The following is a 19412-nucleotide window of genomic DNA, read 5'->3' as shown; positions in this document are numbered from 1 at the left end:
CTCATTTACTACCATACACCAGTTCATATTGCAGATAAAACCCTGCATTCTACTTGGAAGATAAAAACCAACATTTCTGTACTTTTTCTATTTCAGTTATATCATAATTCGCTATTGAGCATCTAAACCCATTTGATACTTTTCTTCATAAAGCCTCAAGGTGAAAAATTGCTTTTCAAAGTTAAATCCTTATCTGACCGGAAATAGCAAGAGATTTACTGAAATATGCTTGCTTCAATACTCCTGATCAGACTCAAGGATCTAGATGTGGAAGGTAAAACAGAAAACTTTTTACTGCCTCCTTATGCATTTAAAAAATAAAAGAGTGCATATATATTTTCCTCACTCCCCCACAGCTCCCCATGTCAGATCTTCCCCTCCAGGCTGCGCTCCAGTTTCCAATGACATCCACATCCAGCTCAGCTCTGTGAGTGAGGAGGAGGAGGTTATCAGAAGCTGGCAGAATGGGAGCACGGCAAGGACAGGAAGATCTGACAGTGGGAGCATTGGAGGAGTGAGAGAGGTAAGTACGCACTATTTTATTGTTTTAATTCAAGGGGAGACAGTATGAAAAGTTTTCTGTTTGCTTGGAAGAACTTTTTAACCTCTTAAGGACATAGCCCATTTTGGCCTTAAGGACGCAGTAAGTTTCCTTTTCTGCGTTTTAAATTTTTTTCCTCCTCACCTTTTAAAAGCCATAACTCTTATTTTTCCCATCTACAGACCTATATGAGGGCTTGTGGTTTGCATAACCAATTGTACTTTGTAATATTACTTTATCTTACCATATATTATCCACTTTATTTTACCAATATTATTATTATTTTACCATATAATGTACAACGTAAACAATAAATTATTATTTGGAGGGGATTTATAAGAAAACAGCAATTTTGCAATTTGTATATATAGAGTGCTGTTTAATAGTTAATTTTAGAGCAGGGATATATAGTTGAGCAGATGAGAAGAGCTCCAGTGGGGAACAAACCAATCGGACCCACCGTATACATGTTGCGGGGTGCAGATCAGTGATTGTGGCGCTTAAGTGCTACGATCGCTATTGATCATGGCGCTTACGCGGTTAATGATGGAGAACGGCGAGCAGCCGTCACTTACAGTATATGAAGCGGGCACAGTTTCTGTGCTTGCTTCATAGTCAAACCTCTGCTAATCTCTGATTGGGTCACACCTAACAGATCCACAGCGTATTTTACGCTACGGGTCCTCCGGTGACCCAACCCATAGTGTGCCCCCAGCTGTTGCCACCCCCACAGCAACTCGCAGGCCCCTGTGTGGCTGCCCAGAGCGGCGTTTTGTGGTGGTTTGACAACAGCTTGGAAGCACACTATGGGTTGGGTCACCGGCAGATCCGCAGCATAAAATATGCTGTAGATCCGTTACGTGTGACCCACCTTAGGGATGTAAATGAACGTCCTGGTGAGTTAAGTACCAGGGCACCAGGATGTACATTTAATGTCCTTATGGGCTTAAAAGATGTTGTCTGCATTGTTGCTTTTTCCAACAACAGTGCCACAACTGTCCCCAGGTTGTATGTGCTAAACTTTAATAGAGCTGAGCTGCAATATCACACACAACATAAGGATGTGTGTGGTGCTGTTTTTAGAAGAAATCATCTGTGTTTTTTGAATTCTTGACAGCATAATGTAGATGACACCATTCTACTCGAAAAGCCAATAAAATATAATTTGACTAATTATGGTACAAGGTAAGTAAAGTAGATGATTTAGAAGGAACACTGGGCTCGACAGTTTCCACTGGTCAAGCCAATACTCATACTCTGCTCCTGATCATACTCATCCTTTCTCTGCCATTTATTATGTATTCTGCTAAGCTGCCCCTTTAACATTTCATTTTTCATTGTGTTTCATTTTGCTTAAAAGGAGTTATCCAGTACTACAAAATAAATAGTCTTTCCTCAGGCTAGGCCATCAATATTTCTGACTTCTAGCACCTCTGTTGATCAGCTGTTTAAAGGGGCAATGACACTTGTGTGATGGCTACAGCCTCTTTGATATGTACTTCTGCTCATTCCTGCATCACAATGCAATTTGTAGCCAAGGGCCAGGATACGGCAGTGCAGATTAATCATTTGATGGGAGGATGCTGCGGTACCTTACACCACCGAGTGAAGAACAGTAATGCAATCAGAGTCAAAAATAAACATTGAAAAGGTAAAGCTCTTGCCCAAGTGTCATGGCCCCTTCACACAGCTGATCAGAAAAGGTGCTGGGAGTAAGACCCCTGTTAATCCAGGAAGCAAAGCTGGAAAAAACCTTTGAAGTAGGCACTGCTGAGTCTGATGAGAAGGAGGAGGCAAAGCCAGAAGTACTGGAAAAGTCCTCAGCAGGACATTTTATTGAGCAAAAAATTTAAAACGGACAGGATGACGCGTTTCGGGAGGATCCCTCCCTTCCTCAGATCAGGATGACATAACAGTATGGACAGGAGGGATCCTTCCGAAATGCGTCATCCTGTCCGTTTTTTATTTTTTGCTCAATAAAATGTCCTGCTGAGGACTTTCCCAGTACTTCTGGCTTTGCCTCATCCCTCTCATCAGAGTCAGCAGCGCCTACTTCAAGGGTTTTTTCCAGCCTTGCTTCCAGTATCCACTCCAGGACGACCAAGTCTTCTCCTGCAATCCTTTGGCTCAGCAGCGGCTCTGACCTATTAGCACCCCAATCTATTGTGGGTTACATGCGCAGTTACTACTACCACCAGGTGAGCAGCCATCTATAAGCTCCGTGGGGTTGCCCCCCACTCACCACTCTCTTACCCCTGGGTAATACACAAGGTGCCGTCCGTCGGTCTCCTTTTTTTTCCTTGTTTTCACAGAATCCTGTTAATCCAGGTTGGATAACCCCCTTTAAACCAGATATTGCAAAATTAAATTTTCTTTAAGGAAAACTAAACCTTTCTTTCACTAAAAGAGTGCTTCCAGTCCCCTGTTGATACTGAAGTTTGAACTGTTTGTATTTTACTGTTTCTAGTTAGAGAGAAAGGAAGTATCATAGAAGTAGAAATACCCATATGCACAGACCGACTAGAGAGCAGATTGTTTTCAAAGCACACAGAAGGACTTTATAGTGTTTGGGTAGGGTCCCACATTGCATATACACAATGTATTTCACACTGCGCAAAATCTCATGCGCAGCGGGAAATTCACTGCGCATTCTTCTCTGAGCAGACAAAAAGGGCTTGCCTATGGCAGACCAGTGTGCGTAGTGAGGTTCCAGCACGCCGACATGACTGTGACACACGGGTCCTCCTCCAAACCTCACAGCGCACTAGGGCTGCAGGGGGGAATATTCGTTTTTTTCCCCTGTTGCAAAACCACAGTCTACTTCTAACCATATACCATATACAATGCAAAATGCATTGAGAAAGACATACGGTTGTGTCAGATTTTTGTTTACGGAAACAAAAAACTGATACAGCAGCCGTATGTAAAAATGTGACGTGAATGTAGTTTTAGAAGCACTATAGCACAAACTGCTGAAAAAGGTCAATGCTGCTATTATATAAAAGTACCAGAACATACAGTGGTTTGTAGCAGCCGAATTTACAATTCAAGCTACCCTTGGCACTCAGTGTGAATACACCCCATTATTCCATAAGCAAGTAACAAGCAGATTTTATTGCTGTGGATCTCATCCCTATACACAGAGGGGGAGATTTATCAAAACGTGTGTACAGGAAGAGTGGTGCAGTTGCCTGTAGCAACCAATCAGATCCCTTCTTTCATTTTTAGATGCCTCTTTAAAAATGAATTATGCTATCTGAATTATTATACTATCTGATTGGTTGCTATGGGTAACTGCTCCACTATTTCTCTTTACAGGTTTTGATAAATGTCCCTTAGAATGTGTTGATAGCAATCACAAATCCACAACATAATGATCGGCTGCCGATCTGCAGCTGTTCTGACCCAAGTGGATTCAACCAAAAGGTGGAAAATTGTTTCGGTTTTCTCCAGGCCACAGCATGGCGGTGGTAGCTGCATTACAAACACAACTTCAACAGTCCATAATGTACATGAATATGTTGGTACTAACTGCTGATTGAAATGGGCATCCGATAAGGCATCTGATATATAAAAATTCATTTTTATTACCCAACTAGCTGAGTACCCGGCGTTGCCCGGTTTTTCCTTCCTAATCCTTGTTGGGGAGGAAAATAAACAAAGGAGGAAGCTTTTGACTTCATATCCCGTCCTCATATATTGTTGTCATGTCCCAACCCCATATCCCGTCCTCATATCCCGACCTCCTATCCCTTCATCATATCTTGACCTCATATCCCATCCTCACATCCCGTCCTCATATCCCGTCCTCATATCTCGTCCTCCTATCCCGACCTCCTATCCCATCCTCCTATCTCGACCTCCTATCCCATCATCCTATCTCGACCTCCTCCGACCTCCTCACCGCACCACACAGGGAACATTAAGCTGCTATCCGGCAGCAGCTTAAGCATTTTGCGCTGCCGGATAGCACTTAATGTGATGGCCCCGACATAAAAAAGCACCGTATCTCGATGCTGACATCGACATGCGGTGGCCTCTGAGAGGTCATCGTATGTCGATTTGATCATATGTCGGGGCCATCGTAGGTCGGGGGGTCACTGTATATAGATGAAGCGCTGCAGCCCTCTACACTGCTACCATAAGCACAGACCCATGGGATCTAAGAGTTAGTACAAAACTGGACAGATTGCCAGACATGGCGTTGTGAAGCCACAGACTGGTCACTGGTCATATGCACCCCTGTCTTCTGCCAAAAATGACTATAATGTGAGCATCAGAACTGGATCACGGAGCAATGGAACAATGGTCAGATGAACAATGTTTCTTTTTACATCATGTGGTTTGCAAAATGTATGTGTCAATTACCCGGGAAAGCAATGGCACCATAATGCCCTATGGGAAAACAAGGCAGCAAACATAGTATTATGCAATGTCCTGCTAGGAAATATTGGGTCCTAACATTCACAATATAACTTTTGACACGTAGCAACTACCTAAACATTGCTGTAGATGAAGTACACCACTTTACAGTAGAAGTATTCCCTGGTCTCCTCATTAAAAAAAAATTGTTTTCCATCGGAGTACCCCTTTAATCAACTGGTTCCACAAAGTTAAACAGATTTGAAAATTACTTCTATTAAAAAATCTTAATCCTTCCAGTACTTATCAGAAAGTTGAGTGGTTATTTTCCATCTCCAAGGAGCTCCTTTCTTCTCTTCTCCCCCTCCCTGCTATTGTAACCCAGACCAGGATCAACACCTCTTCTATTAACACTTGCACTTGCAATCCACCGCAGAGTGCCAAGTCTGTTCAACTTTTTTCGACATCGTTCATTTCAGTGTGACCACAGTGCTCTCTGCTGACACCACTGTCTGTGTCAGGAATTGTCCAGAGTAGGAGCAAATCCCCATAACAAACCTATCCTGCTTCAGACAGTTCCTGACATGGACAGAGGTGTCAGCAGAGAGCACTGTGGTCAAACTGAGAAGAACTATTCAACTTCCTCTGTAGTACACAGCAGCTCATAAGTACTGTAAGATTTTTTAATAGAAGTAATTTACAAATCTGGAGAAAGCACAAGGAAGGTTTTTCAGCTCACCTGATTCTAGATGTGTGCATGGCCAGCCTCTGGATACAAAGCAAGGAACAAGGAAGGGTGGAGCCAGCAATGAATAAAAATAAAGAAGTATATTTTTATTCAGTGCTGGCTCCACCCTTCCTTGTTCCTTAATTTACAAATCTGTTTAACTTTCTGGCATCAGTTGATTTAACAAAAAAAAAATGTTTTCCACCGGAGTACCCCTTTAAGCAGGATACCCCTTTAAGAATAATTTGAGGAACACCACAAAGAGCTCAAGGTGTTGCCTTGGCAAACTCCCCAGAACTTAAAGGGGTATTCCAGGAAAAAACTTTTTTTTATATCAACTGGCTCCAGAAAGTTAAACAGATTTGTAAATTGCTTCTATTAAAAAATCTTAATCCTTTCAATAATTATCAGCTGCTGAAGTTGAGTTGTCTGTCTGGTAACAGTGCTCTCTGCTGACATCTCTGCTTGTCTCGGGAACAGCACATAGTAGAATAGGTTTGCTATGGGGATTTGCTTCTAAACTGGATGGCTCCCGAAACACGTGTCATCAGAGAGAACTTAGACAGAAAAGAACAACTCAAATTCAGAAGCTCATAAGTACTGAAAGGATGAAGATTTTGTAATAGAAGTAATTTCCTGGATAACCCCTTTAATCCAATTGGGCATTAATGAGGTGTGCTGGGGTCCCATCTCACAACTTACAGGATTTATATGCTTTTGTATGCTCCACAGGAAGTTCTTTTCTTTTTGAATTTCCTTTCTGTCTGACCACAGTGCTCTCTCTGCTGACACCTCTGTCCATGTCAGGAACTGTCCAGAGCAGAATAGGTTTGCTATGGGGATTTGCTTCTACTCTGGACAGTTCCTAAAATGGACAGAGGTGTCAGTAGAGAGCACTATGGTAAATTAAAAAAAAATAATTTCCAGTGGAGCATACAGAAGCTTATACAGTAATGGCAAATGTTGGCACCCCTGAATTTTTTTAAGAAAATGAAGTATTTATCACAAAAAAGGATTGCAGTAACACATGTTTTGCTATACACATGTTTATTCCCTTTGGGTGTATTGGAACTAAACCAAAAAAGGGAAGGAAAAAAGTAAATTGGACATAATGTCACCAAACTCCAAAAATGGGCTGGACAAAATAATTGGCACCCCTTCAAAATTGTGGAAAAAATAAGATTGTTTCAAGCATGTGATGTTCCTTTAAACTCATCTGGGGACAGGTAACAGGTGTGGACAATCTTAAAACCACACTTGAAAGATAAAAAGAAGAGAAGTTCACTTAGTATTTGCATTGTGTGTCTGTGTGTGCCACACTAAGCATGGACAACAAAAAGAGGAGAAGAGAACTGTCTGAGGACTTGAGAACCAAAATTGTGGAAAAATATCAACAATCTCAAGGTTACAATTCCATCTCCAGAGATCTAGATTTGTCTTTGTCCACAGTGCAACATTGCACAATGGCACTGTAGCTAATCTCCCTGGGCATGGACGAAAGAGAAAAATTGATGAAAGTTGTCAATGCAGGGGATTGAGCAGTCGCATGTAGCGGTAGCTCTCGCTCGGAACCCGAGATTTCATTATCCTGACCGGACTTCTGACCCTCTTGCCTACCGCAGGAGTGATACAGCATCATGGTGCGGACTAACCGTACTGACCAGAACCGAACTCGGGACTAGTCGGCAGTAGAGCGGCTACAGGAGTTTGCTAGAGGCCTTGCCCAAGATGGCGCTGGCGAGGCGGTATGCGCAGCAGCTGAGTCGGAGCTGGAGGACGGCTCTCCTGGTGTGGAGGAGTCAGCGGAGCTGGAGACGGTACTTACCCTGAAACAGGTATCGGAACAACTCCTTTAGGCGATTGCATCTTGCCAAACGATTCTCACTGGAAAGCTGGAAGAGGTGAAGGTGGATGTGGGTCTGCTGCATCACGATCTACAGAATGTGCGTAGCCGCCTGATCCAGGCCGAAGACCGCATATCCACCTTAGAAGACACTGTGTCGCCTATCCCTGCCTCTGTATCCGCCATGGAGACTCAACTTGCTTTATGCCAGCAGAAAAACGACGACCTGGAGAATAGGTTGAGAAGGAATAATGTGCGCATTATCGGGCTACCGGAGAGGGCCGAAGGCCAGACCTCGGCTATGTTTGCGGAGCGCTGGTTCCGTGACCTGTTCCCCAATGCTCCATTTTCCATAGCATTCACCGTGGAGAGAGCGCATCGGGTCCCGGCACGGGCTCCTCCACCTGGAGCACCGCCGAAACCGTTCCTGGCACGCATATTGAACTGTAATGACCGGGATTTACTACTACGCCAAGCGCGACTACTTGGGGATATCAAGAAGGTATCCTTCTTTCCGGATTTTTCCGCCGAGTTACAGAAGAAAAGGGCTACATTTGCCACAGTGAAAGCAAGGCTGCGTGAATTACAGATTCCCTATTCTATGGCCTATCCGGCTCATTTGAGAGTTGCAGAGGGTGACTGGGCACTGTTCTTTAATGATCCAGCGGAGGCACTGGACTGGCTGCGCAGGAGGAGAGAAGCTTCGCCGCGCCTGAATGCCTGAGTATTCGCCTAATTGCAATACATATTATATGTCTTTACTGCTCATTGTTTGTGGTATCCTGCTGGTCAGTTGTCGGTGGGATGTTTTGGCACTGTCCTGTGGTGGGGTGGGGGCCCGTTTTCCTTCCAACGTCTCGGGTTCATCCCCGTATATAGAGCCACCTTATACCATCAGTGCACTGGTACTACTACTGAATTACAGGACTTGCTGATTGCTGGACTGTGTTTCGTTTAACCACTCTCGGAGGAGAATGGCACTTCAGTTTTCCTGGTTATGTTTTTTTTTCGTTTTTAGGTTTTATTTTTTTTCTTTTCTTTTGGGCCCGCACATTATTACTACTTTATGTCTCAGGGGGACTCTGTGCTGTTTGGGAGGGGGGGGGGGGGGGTTATGTGCTTAATATTGTTTTTTCCTAATGATGGCTAATTATCGGGTGATGTCATGGAACGTCCGGTGCATGGGGGCTCCTAAAAAACGAGTTCTTGTATTTTCTCATGTACGAAAGTTTCAACCATCTGTTCTGTGTCTCCAAGAAACGCATTTAGTTCTGTCTCGGTGTCACCTCCTGGGAAGACCGTGGGTTCAGTGGCAGGCTCACTCCTGCCACACGTCCTTCTCACGAGGTGTCTCCCTGCTTATCCACCGTTCCCTTAGATGGGAACCCATTACCACTAAAATTGATTCCCAGGGTAGATATGTTTTTGTCCATGCATATATCAATAATGATCCTATTGTGATTCTGGGCATATATAACCCTCCTCCGGCTACTATGGAGGTCTTCCACATAGCGTTTAGTTTAGCTGCTGCATACCCGGGTGTCAAGTGTTTGTGTATGGGTGATTTCAATTTGCTTCCAGATGCTGCGATGGACCGCCATCTGGGCTCGCAGGGCTCCCTCCGTGGGAGTTCTGGCCCATTTCCGGCCTTAATGCAGGAGGTGGGATGGTTAGATTTATACAGGTCACGTCACCCCACAGCAAGGGTATACTCATGCTTTACCATAGGACGCAACTCCTTATCCCGTATTGACCATGCATATGGGACTCCGGCCTTGGCAGGATTGGTATCCGATATATCCTATGGTGTTAGAGCTATTTCTGACTACTGCCCTGTGTTACTAACTATTCTTTTGCCTTCTATTTCCCCCCATAGGAGATGGAAAGTGCATCCTTTCTGGTTGCGCCTGTTGGATCCGGTTGATCGGATTCCTGACCAACTGCAGGTATTTTTGGGCTCTCATGACCCAGACACTGACCCTGGGACCTTGCGGGAAACTCTTAAGGCATACCTACGGGGGTGTCTTAGATCCTCTATCTCCTATCTGATAAGGGAGGCTTCTATGAGGGAAGAGGAATTAGCCGCACAGTGCGCCAGACTGGAGGCCAGGTATGTGGAGGACTCCACTGATGCCCATAGGGAGGCTTGGCTTGCTGCGGGCAGAGAATACATGCTCCATCTCACAGAGAGGATGAATCGTAAACTGTTCTTTTCTAAGCAGTTTTACTTTGAGCATGGCAACCAGTCTGGCAAACTGTTGGCTCATCTCGTTAGACAAGACAGGGCCCCTCCATCTGTCCTTAGGGTTCTTTCTTCAACTGGCAGAGTTTTAATAAAGTCTGACGATATAGCTGCTAGATTTGCTGAATTCTATGGTGACTTGTATAAAACCAGGGCGACGTACTCGACTGACGAACTGACTGACTTTCTTTCCCACATTACTTTCCCCAGACTGGCGACGGATGACAGGACTGATTTAGACAGGGACATTACAGTTGCTGACATAGAAGAGGCAGTTGCTAGTATGACTAAGGGTAAGGCGGCCGGACCAGATGGTCTCCCTCTGGAGGTGTATGTCAAATATCTCCCCCAGATTGCTCGGAGCTTACAGTCTGTGTACGAGGAGGCGTTTGTCACCGGGTCCTTGCCGGATTCCTTACGTGAGGCCATTATTGTGGTTCTCCTGAAACCTGACAAGGACCCTGTGGATTGTGGGTCTTATAGACCTATATCGTTGCTCAACATAGACTATAAAATCCTTACTAAAATCCTGGCTTTGCGTCTGAACAAGGTAATTCGTACCATTATACATGGGGATCAATCCGGCTTTATGCCAGGGAGGTCCACCACAGACAATATTAGAAGAGTGCGGACAGCGGTGCAGTTAGGTACAGCTTTGGATATGGATTGATTCAGTCGAATGGCCTTATCTCCTGACTGTATTGCACCATTTTGGTTTCGGAGCTAGGTTCATTCGCTGGATTCAGATACTATATACCAATCCTAGAGCCCAGGTTTGTGTGAATGGGATTTGTTCACCCTTTTTTGCCTTAGGGAGGGGCACACGTCAGGGATGTCCCCTCTCCCCACTGCTGTACGCGGTAGCGGTGGAACCTTTAGCTATACTATTGAGACAGGACCCTGGGGTTAAAGGTATTGCATATGGGGGAAGGGAGGATCGCATTGGTTTTTACGCCGATGATATGATACTCTTTTTGGATGAGCCGCGGTCCTCTCTTCCTGCAGCCATTGCGACCATAGATAGGTTTGGCAACTTTTCTGGACTCAAGTCCTTTGTGCTTCCCCTCCGGCCCCCCTGGGTGGCCCACTGTTTTTGCGGGCCTTCAGGTGGTCGAACGGTTTAAGTACCTGGGCATTATCATCCACAGGGGCATGTCTAATGACTATCTGTTAAACTCCTATCCTCTTATAGCCATGATCAAAGACAAGCTCAGAGTGTGGAATTCTTTACCTCTCTCGGTCCCTGGCCGGATTAATTTGATTAAAATGATTATACTCCCCAAATGCTTATATGTTCTATAACACGCTGCTTCCCCTATCCCAACGTCCTTCTTCAAGTCTATACATTCTCTTCTCCCCTCCTTTATATGGGGTAATTCCCGTTCCAAACTGAAATTGACTACCCTTCAGCTCATGAAGGCTCGGGCGGGTTACACCCTCCCAGACTTTCAGGTCTATTATTTAGCCGGCCAGCTGAGGATGCTCCGACCCTGGGTTCGAGCGGAACCGCTCCCCAACTCTGAGCATCACTTGGCCTCGTATATCCATCAGACCCATATGAGAGCATGGTTGGACGCTCCGTCTACTGGGGGTCAGCGGCTCCTGCCATTGCACCGTTTGGCTTCCCAGGTATGGAGGACAGTTAAGCAACTATATTCTTTTTCTGACGTAGCAGCAGACCTACCCTTCTGGGACGCCACTTACTTGACTGAACTAACGACAGACTTGGACCCGACTTTCTGAAGGGCTCATGGGATTAGGGAACTTAGACATGTCTACTCTGACAATGTAATCTCCTCTTTCGCACAGTTACAGGACACATTTGACTTACCTAGGACATCTTTCTATAAGTACCTGCAGTTGCGTCATGCTCTCCTGACTCAATTCCCTCCGTCTGTCACCAAAATTTCTGATTACCCATTGATTGGGGTTTTAAAATCCCAGGGCCCTAGTGGCCTGATTTCGGCCCTTTACTCTCATATTCTTGAACGGAAACACAATCGGTTGCCTCTCGCTGCTGAGGGGTATTGGAGGTCTCATATTCCAGGTCTTACAGAGGAGCACTGGCAAGACATACAGATGTCACACACTCTAGTGTCCCCTGCGGCTAATAACAAAATTACCCAACTATACATTATACATAATTGTTATTTAACACCCATCAGGCTATTTCGTATGGGTAGGACACATAACGATTGGTGTCATAGATGTAAATCCCCAAGAGCTGACTTCTGGCATCTCATTTGGTCATGCCCTTATACATGCCCTTATATTTGTTCCTTCTGGGTGGAGGTTTTGTCCTTTTTGTCCTCCCTATTAGATAGACCAGTCCCACAGGAACCTCTTCTTTGCTTGTTTGGGGTGATAGATGAAGAGCACTGGCCGCACTATACTAGGATAATGCTACTTGGCTCCCTCTTTATGGCTCGTAAAGCCATTGCTCTGAGGTGGATGGATCCCAGGCCCCCCACACTGTCTGCATGGAAGAGGTTGATAAATACTATGCTGCTGTATGAACGTATGGTATATAAAAATAGGAATTGCCCGGGTAAATTCACTCATGTGTGGGGTGTCTGGTGTTCCTCCGTTGATACCCTGATCTCTGCTAATGAATTTCGCTCCTCTAGGGATGCTTTGCTAACACGATTCTAGTCTTAGACTGTCTATTTTATTGATGTAAGTTACGGTCACGTGTTTTACTTGAGATGTAGTTGTGCGAGACTGGATTGCCTCCCTATAACTCTGCTCTGCCCTTTCTTCCTCCCCTTCTCATGCCCCCTTCCCTAGTGTCTGGCCCGTACTGTCTTCTAACAGTGCGTCTTCTTCACCCCTCTTGCATGTGAAGGGTCTCTCCGGTTGTTTCTTGTCTGTTTGCCTCCCCCCTTCCTTTGCTTTCCCCCCTTCTCTAATCCTCTGATTTCTTCCCCCGTTCTCTCTTGATAACTGGTCTCCCACTGGGAAGAAGTATTCTTCTATGTTAACATATGCACTGTTATTACCTATTTGGAATATGGGCTACACACAAGTCTATGATTTAAATATTGGTTTATTTGGGATATGAACGAATATACCCATAGTCTGTCATACCATTCTGTTTATTATATGTAAGTGCTGATGTACTCCCCTGCGAGGGAAATTTTCTTACTTTGTGGCTTGTGCGGAGCCATGTTTGGTTATTTTTCTTTTGTTCTGTTAATACCTTTATTCCCTGTTCAATAAAACGAATTTAAAAAAAGTTGTCAATGCAGGATAGTCTGGATGGTGGTGGATAAGCAGCCCCAAACAAGTTCCAAAGATATTCAAGCTGTCCTGCAGGCTCAGGGAGCATCAGTGTCAGCGCGAACTATCCGTCAACATTTAAATAAAATGAAATGCTATGGCAGGAGACCCAGGAGGACCCCACTGCTGACACAGAGGCATGAAAAAAGCAAAACTATATTTTGGCAAAATGAACTTGAGTAAGCCAAAATCCTTCTGGGAAAACCTCTTGTGGACAGATGAAACCAAGATAGAGCTTTTTGGTAAAGCACATCATTCTACTGTTTACAGAAAATGGAATGAGGCCTACAAAGAAAAGAACACAGTATCTACAGTGAAATATGGTGGAGGTTCAATGATGTTTTGGGGTTGCTTTGCTGCCTTTGGCACTGGGTGCCTTGAATGTGGGCAAGGCCTCATGAAATCTGATGTTGGATTACCAACGGATTTTGGGTCGCACTGTACAGCCCAGTGTCAGAAAGCTGGTTTTGCGTCCAAGATCTTGGGTCTTCCAGCAGGACAATGACCCCAAACATATGTCAAAAAGCACCCAGAAATGGATGGCAACAAAGCGCTGGAGAGTTCTGAAGTAGCAGCAATGAGTCCAGATCTAAATCCCATTGAACAACTGTTGAGAGACCTTAAAATTGCTGTTGGGAAAAGGCGCCCTTCCAATAAGAGAGACCTGGAGCAGTTTGTAAAGGAGAGTCGTCCAACATTCCGGCTGAGAGGTGTAAGAAGCATATTGATGGTTATAGGAAGCGACTGATTTCAGTTATTTTTTCCAAAGGATGTGCAACCAAATATTAAGTGAAGGGTGCCAATAATTTTGTCCAGTCATCTGTTACTTTTCAAGGTATTAGCGTTTATCTATTCACATACTATGGGGGAGATTTGTGAAAACCTGTCCAGTGGAAAAGTTGTTGAGTTGTCCACAGCAACCAATCAGATCACTTCTTAAAATTTTTCTTTCCATTTTTTCCAATAAGATCACTTATTTAAATTTTTAGAGGCCTTTTCCGAAATGAAAGAAGCAATCTGATTGGTTGCTATGGGCAACTCAGCAACTTTTCCTCTAGACAGGTTTTGATAAATCTTCACGCATATATATATATATATATATATATATATATATATATATATATATACTAGCTGAGTACCCGGCGTTGCCCGGTTTTTCTTTCCTAATCCTTGTTGGGGAGGAAAATAAACAAAAGAGGAAGCTTTTGACTTCATATCCCGTCCTCATATATTGTTGTCATATCCTAACCCCATATCCTGTCCTCATATCAAGACCTCCTTTCTCGACTTCATATCCCATCCTCACATCCCGACCTCCTATCCCGTCCTCCTATCCCGACCTCCTATCCCGACCTCCTATCACGACCTCCTATCACGACCTCCTATCACGACCTCCTATCACGACCTCCTATCCCGTCCTCCTATCCCGTCCTCCTATCTCGACCTCCTATCCCGTCCTCCCATCCAGTCCATCTATCCCGACCTCCTATCCCGTCCTCCTATTCCGACCAGTAATATGTGTACCAGGTATTGAAATATCTCCAGCCGTACGGAAGTTATGTGGGAAAAGACATTTCCCATTGATTTGCATGGGACTTAAAACAAAAACCCCGACCCTCACAAATGGGGGTAGTGAAGGGTTAAATTAACTATCCTATATTTTAAGTGGACATATAAGTAACAAGTGACCAAGTATTATCGAAATATCTCCAGCCGTTTGGAAGTTATGCAGTAACATATATTTCCCATTGACTTGTACAGGACTTTAAACATAAACCCCACCCCTGGCAAATGGGGGTGGGTAAGGGTTAAATCCCCTATCCTTTGTTTGTTGTTGACATATAAGTAACATGTGTGCCAAGTTTCATGTTAATATCTTTAGCCATTTGGATGTGATGCTGGAACATAAACACATATATACATACATACACACACACATTGAGTTTTATATATATATATTTTTTTTATGTAATGTATTTGTATTTCAATACTCACCTGTGTGGGTTTGAATAGTCATAGGTCATCAGGCTAAAGCTGTCAACAATTGGAGCCAAAAGGTCAAATTCCTCTTTCCCGAACATGCCCAACTGGTCAGTTCTATAAGATAAAAAAAAAAAAAAAGAAAAACATAAAAGTATTATACAATGTAGAAAGTACAATCATACAATTTTTATTATTAATAAAAATACTCTTATAATCTCCACATTGTTTTTGAACATTGACAATCAACATGTCCTTACAGAGTAATTTTTGTAATGGAGGCTTGAATATGAAGAAGCGATTTGATAAGTTGTTATAGATTACACAGCTAGCTCAGGATGAATGCAGAAACTGTCTCTTATACTACTCTAGAATGGAAATAAATGAAAAGTTTCTCCAAGATTGGTCATGCATAGGTAGGACTGATTTAGTAAAAACATGCACTCTCCAAAAAATATCATATCTGGGACATATTTTTTTAGAACTCTACATTGTTCCATTTTCCAGTAATTCCTCCCATAGATGTGTGTGTTGTTCCCCTTGTCTATATATACTCTGTAAAGCAAGCCATACACACAGGATAGTTATTGGCTGCAACGCACCAACTGTGCCGACCATCTAATGTTTATGATGGCCTCCCAAATTCACTCCAACAACAGATGCCTGGGACGATTTAAGAAAAATATTAGAACTGGATCCTCTTTAATCCTTCCTGTTGACCCTTGAGGGGGGGGGGGGGGGGTCTATATGGCCTTTCAATAAATAAAGAACAAAAGTAACACACAGCCATATTTGGAACATTGTCATAGCTAAAAAGTAAAAAATATATAAAACGTATGATAAGTATTTTGTTCTATATTGCAGTATCAGTTTTAATTTGTCCAAGAGGAAACAGGTGCTGTTTAAATCTACTATACTATTACCACTGCAATATATTGGGAGGAACAGCAAATGTCATAAGTTCTCTTAAACACTGATCTCAAGCAGAAACTAATTGACTACGTCTTTAGTTCCTAAGTTGAAAACCACAAGTCAGGACACTGCGGGCTCGGGAAACACAGTTTCCTAGAAATTGATTTTAATTACTCACAAGGGCACAGCAATAAAGGAGAATTAACGTGAGCATTAGCTTTTATGGCAGGCGGTATTATTTTGTAGATTGAGAGATCATGGATGTGAATGATGCTGGGTAGTCTATCACTATGCCTAAGGGAAGATGCATGAAGTTTGAATAAAAGACTAGTATAACACAGTGATCGGCCTCCCAGCTGAGACCACTATGCTGCCTTGTAAAGCAAAAGGGCTTGCTGTGCACTACCATGCAGAATTGATTTACTGCATATATTACCAGGCAGAAAACCTCCACGTGAGGAATATTTTTGTAATCAACACAAACAGATAGGTGAAGTCAAGACACAGTCAGCAGATTTACAAATTTACATAGAGATCTAACTTTATCAATCCATAGTTGGAATATGTATACAGAAGAATAAAATATTTAAATAGGCTATCCTAAAGAAAATGTTTTTGTTCACTAACATAAATCATAGTTCTAAAAGAAAAGATTAATAAACACTCTTCGGCTAAGTTTCCACTTGTTTTTTTTCTGGCAGTTTTTGGAATACTGCCACTGCAGTTTTTGAGCCAAAGCCAGAAATGTATTCAAAAGTAATAGGACATATAAAGGAAGAACTTACACTTCTCCTCCCTTATGGATCCACTTCTGACTTTGGCTCAAAAACTGCAGTGGCAGTTTTCCAAAAACAGTGGAAACTTAGCCTTCCTAAAGTAATTTTCCCTCCATTTTTGGATCATTAACTTATCCTATCATCCTCCTCTATTCCTGTCCTGTGGGTGGGCTGCAGTGCTACTCTATCTCCTGGGTTCTCAACCTGGGGTACGCGTACCCCTAGGGGTACGCCAGGGGCTGTCAGGGGGTACGCGAAAGCTCTGTCAAATACCGGCCATGCATTGGCAGCGCATAGCGGAGAACAGCTGGTGAGTGAGCTGGTGGGTGTCGGGGAGACGTGTGACCTTCCCTGACGTTGTGCGAACTTGCCGCACAGCGCAGGAGGACGTCACATGTCAGTGCGGCCCCGTCGAACAGGGCACGCTGCATCTAAGGACAGGCCACAGGGGACCGCAGGACCCAGGTAAAGGATAACTGCATGGCACAGAGGGGGACTGTATGGCATGGAGGGGGACTGTATGGGACGGAGCACAAAGCATTAAGATGGAGGGGGAGAGGGATAATGGCGGAGGGGGGAAGGGGAGTAATAAAGCACAAGGCATTAAAATTTAATGCCTTGTGCTTCATTTCTCCCCATCCCCCCTCCGCCATTATCCCTCTCCCCTTCCATCTTAATCCCCTTGCGCCATTCCCCCTTCCTAAGATCCCCTTTTGCCATATCGGATAATAATGGCACAAGGGGATTAATATGTAGGAAAATGGCAAAAGGGGATCAGAGGGAGGGTGGAATAATAGGACAAGGGTATTAAGATGGAGGGAGGGATAATTAACCCCCCCCCCCCCAACATATTAATCCCCTTGTGCCATTATTATCCGATATGGCAAAAGGGGATCAGAGGAGGGGGGAATAATGGCGCGAGGGGATAAAGATGGAGGGGGAATAATGGCACAAGGGGATTAATATGGAGGGGGGAGGATTGATTATCCCCCCCTCCATCTTCATCCCCTTGTGCTATTATTCCCCCCTCCATCTTAATCCCCTTGTTATTATTCCCCCTCCATCTTTATCCCCGTGTTATTATTCCCCCTCCATCTTTATCCCCTTGTGTTCTTATTCTCCCTCCATCTTAATCCCCTTGTGCTATTATTCTCCCTCCATCTTTATCCCCTTGTGCTATGATTCCCCCTCCATTTTATTCCCCTTGTGTTATTACTCCTCCTCCATCTTTATCACCTTGTGTTATTATTCCTCCTCCATCTTAATCCCCTTGTACCATTATTCCCCCTCCATCTTGATGCCCTTGTACCATTATTCCCCCTCCATATTAATCCCCTTGTGCTATTATTCCCCCCTCCCCCTGATCCCCTTTTGCCATATTGGATAATAATGGCACAAGGGGATTAAGATGGAGGGGGGATAATGGGACAAGGGGATAAATATGGAGGGGGGAATAATAGCACAAGGGGATTAAGATGGAAGGGGAATATTGGCACAAGGGGATTAAGATGGAGGAGGAATAATGTCACAGGAGGATAAAGATGGAGGGGGAATAATAGCACAAGGGGATTAAGATGTAGGGGGAATAATGGGACAAGTGGATAAAGATGTAGGGGGAATAATGGGACAAGTGGATAAAGATGTAGGGGTAATAATGGGACAAGGGGATAAAGATGGAGGGGGAATAATGGGACAAGAGCATAAAGATGAAGAGGGGGGATAATAACACAAGGGAATTAAGATGGAGTGGGAATAATGGGACAAGTGGATAAAGATGTAGGGGTAATAATGGGACAAGTGGATAAAGATGGAGGGGGAGATATTGGCACAAGGGGATAAAGATGGAGGGGGAATAATGGGACAAGTGGATAAAGATGGAGGGGGAGATATTGGCACAAGGGGATAAAGATGGAGGGGGAATAATGGGACAAGTGGATAAAGATGGAGAGGGGAATAATAACACAAGGGGATAAAGATGGAGGGGGAGATATTGGCACAAGGGGATAAAGATGGAGAGGGAATAATGGGACAAGGGGATAAATATGGAGGGGGGATGCATTAGTATAAAGGTAAGAACACGCCTTTTGTCCGCGGGCATACTTTCTGCCTTTGGGGGTACAGTTGCCAAAAAGGTTGAGAACCACTGCTCTATCTGACCCTATTACATTTCCTTCTCCCAGGAGTGCACTGCATTTGGGCATAACAGTGAGCCATATGGCTGGTTCCAAAGAAGTAAAACAGGTTGGCGACAAGTCAACTGTATCTAACTTCTATATCACCTTTAATGAAGTTTATGTTCATTATTCTATAGTAGTTTTTGCTTAACCTACATACTGGAGCTCTGTTCTATAGATTATGCTTTGGACAATTCCTGACATGGACAGAGGTGTCAGCTGAGAAAAGAAATTCAAAAAGAAAATAACTTCCTGTGGAGCATACAGCAGTTGATAAGTACTGGAAGGATTAGGATTTTTTTTACCAGAAATAATTTACAAATCTGTTTAACTTTCTGGAGCCAGTTGATAGGAGAAAAAAAAAAAAAACAGTTCTCCACCGGAGTACCCCTTTAAGAGTGTTTAAAGGGGTACTCTGGCCCTAAGACATCTTATCTCCTATCCAAAGGATAGGGCATAAGATGCCTGATGGCGAGGGTCCCACCGCTGGGGACCCTCGCAAATTTCCATGCAGCACTCCGCTATCATCAGCCTCCAGAGCGAACATCGCTCCGGGTCTGATGAATCATGATCACG

At 43.9% G+C, this 19412-nt stretch overlaps 1 protein-coding gene across 5 annotated transcripts in view; it reads right to left on the bottom strand.

Moving 5' to 3' along the window:
- The window catches only part of CHID1 (chitinase domain containing 1), a 723738-nt gene that overhangs the window by 448571 nt on the left and 255755 nt on the right, over nt 1-19412 (bottom strand). For all 5 annotated transcript variants that reach the window (XR_008845294.1, XM_056526912.1, XM_056526913.1 and 2 more), the window contains exon 9: nt 14990-15091. Coding sequence is in view for 4 of the 5 variants with exons in the window: in XM_056526912.1 (XP_056382887.1) it covers nt 14990-15091 (102 nt within the window). In the remaining variant the exon portion in view is untranslated. The remainder of the gene's footprint in view (nt 1-14989; nt 15092-19412) is intronic.

This window comes from Hyla sarda, chromosome 6, assembly GCF_029499605.1.
Source record: "Hyla sarda isolate aHylSar1 chromosome 6, aHylSar1.hap1, whole genome shotgun sequence".
Lineage (NCBI taxonomy): Eukaryota > Metazoa > Chordata > Amphibia > Anura > Hylidae > Hyla > Hyla sarda.
The sequence above is the reverse complement of the archived record's forward strand: the minus strand, read 5'-3'. Positions and strand labels throughout refer to the sequence as shown.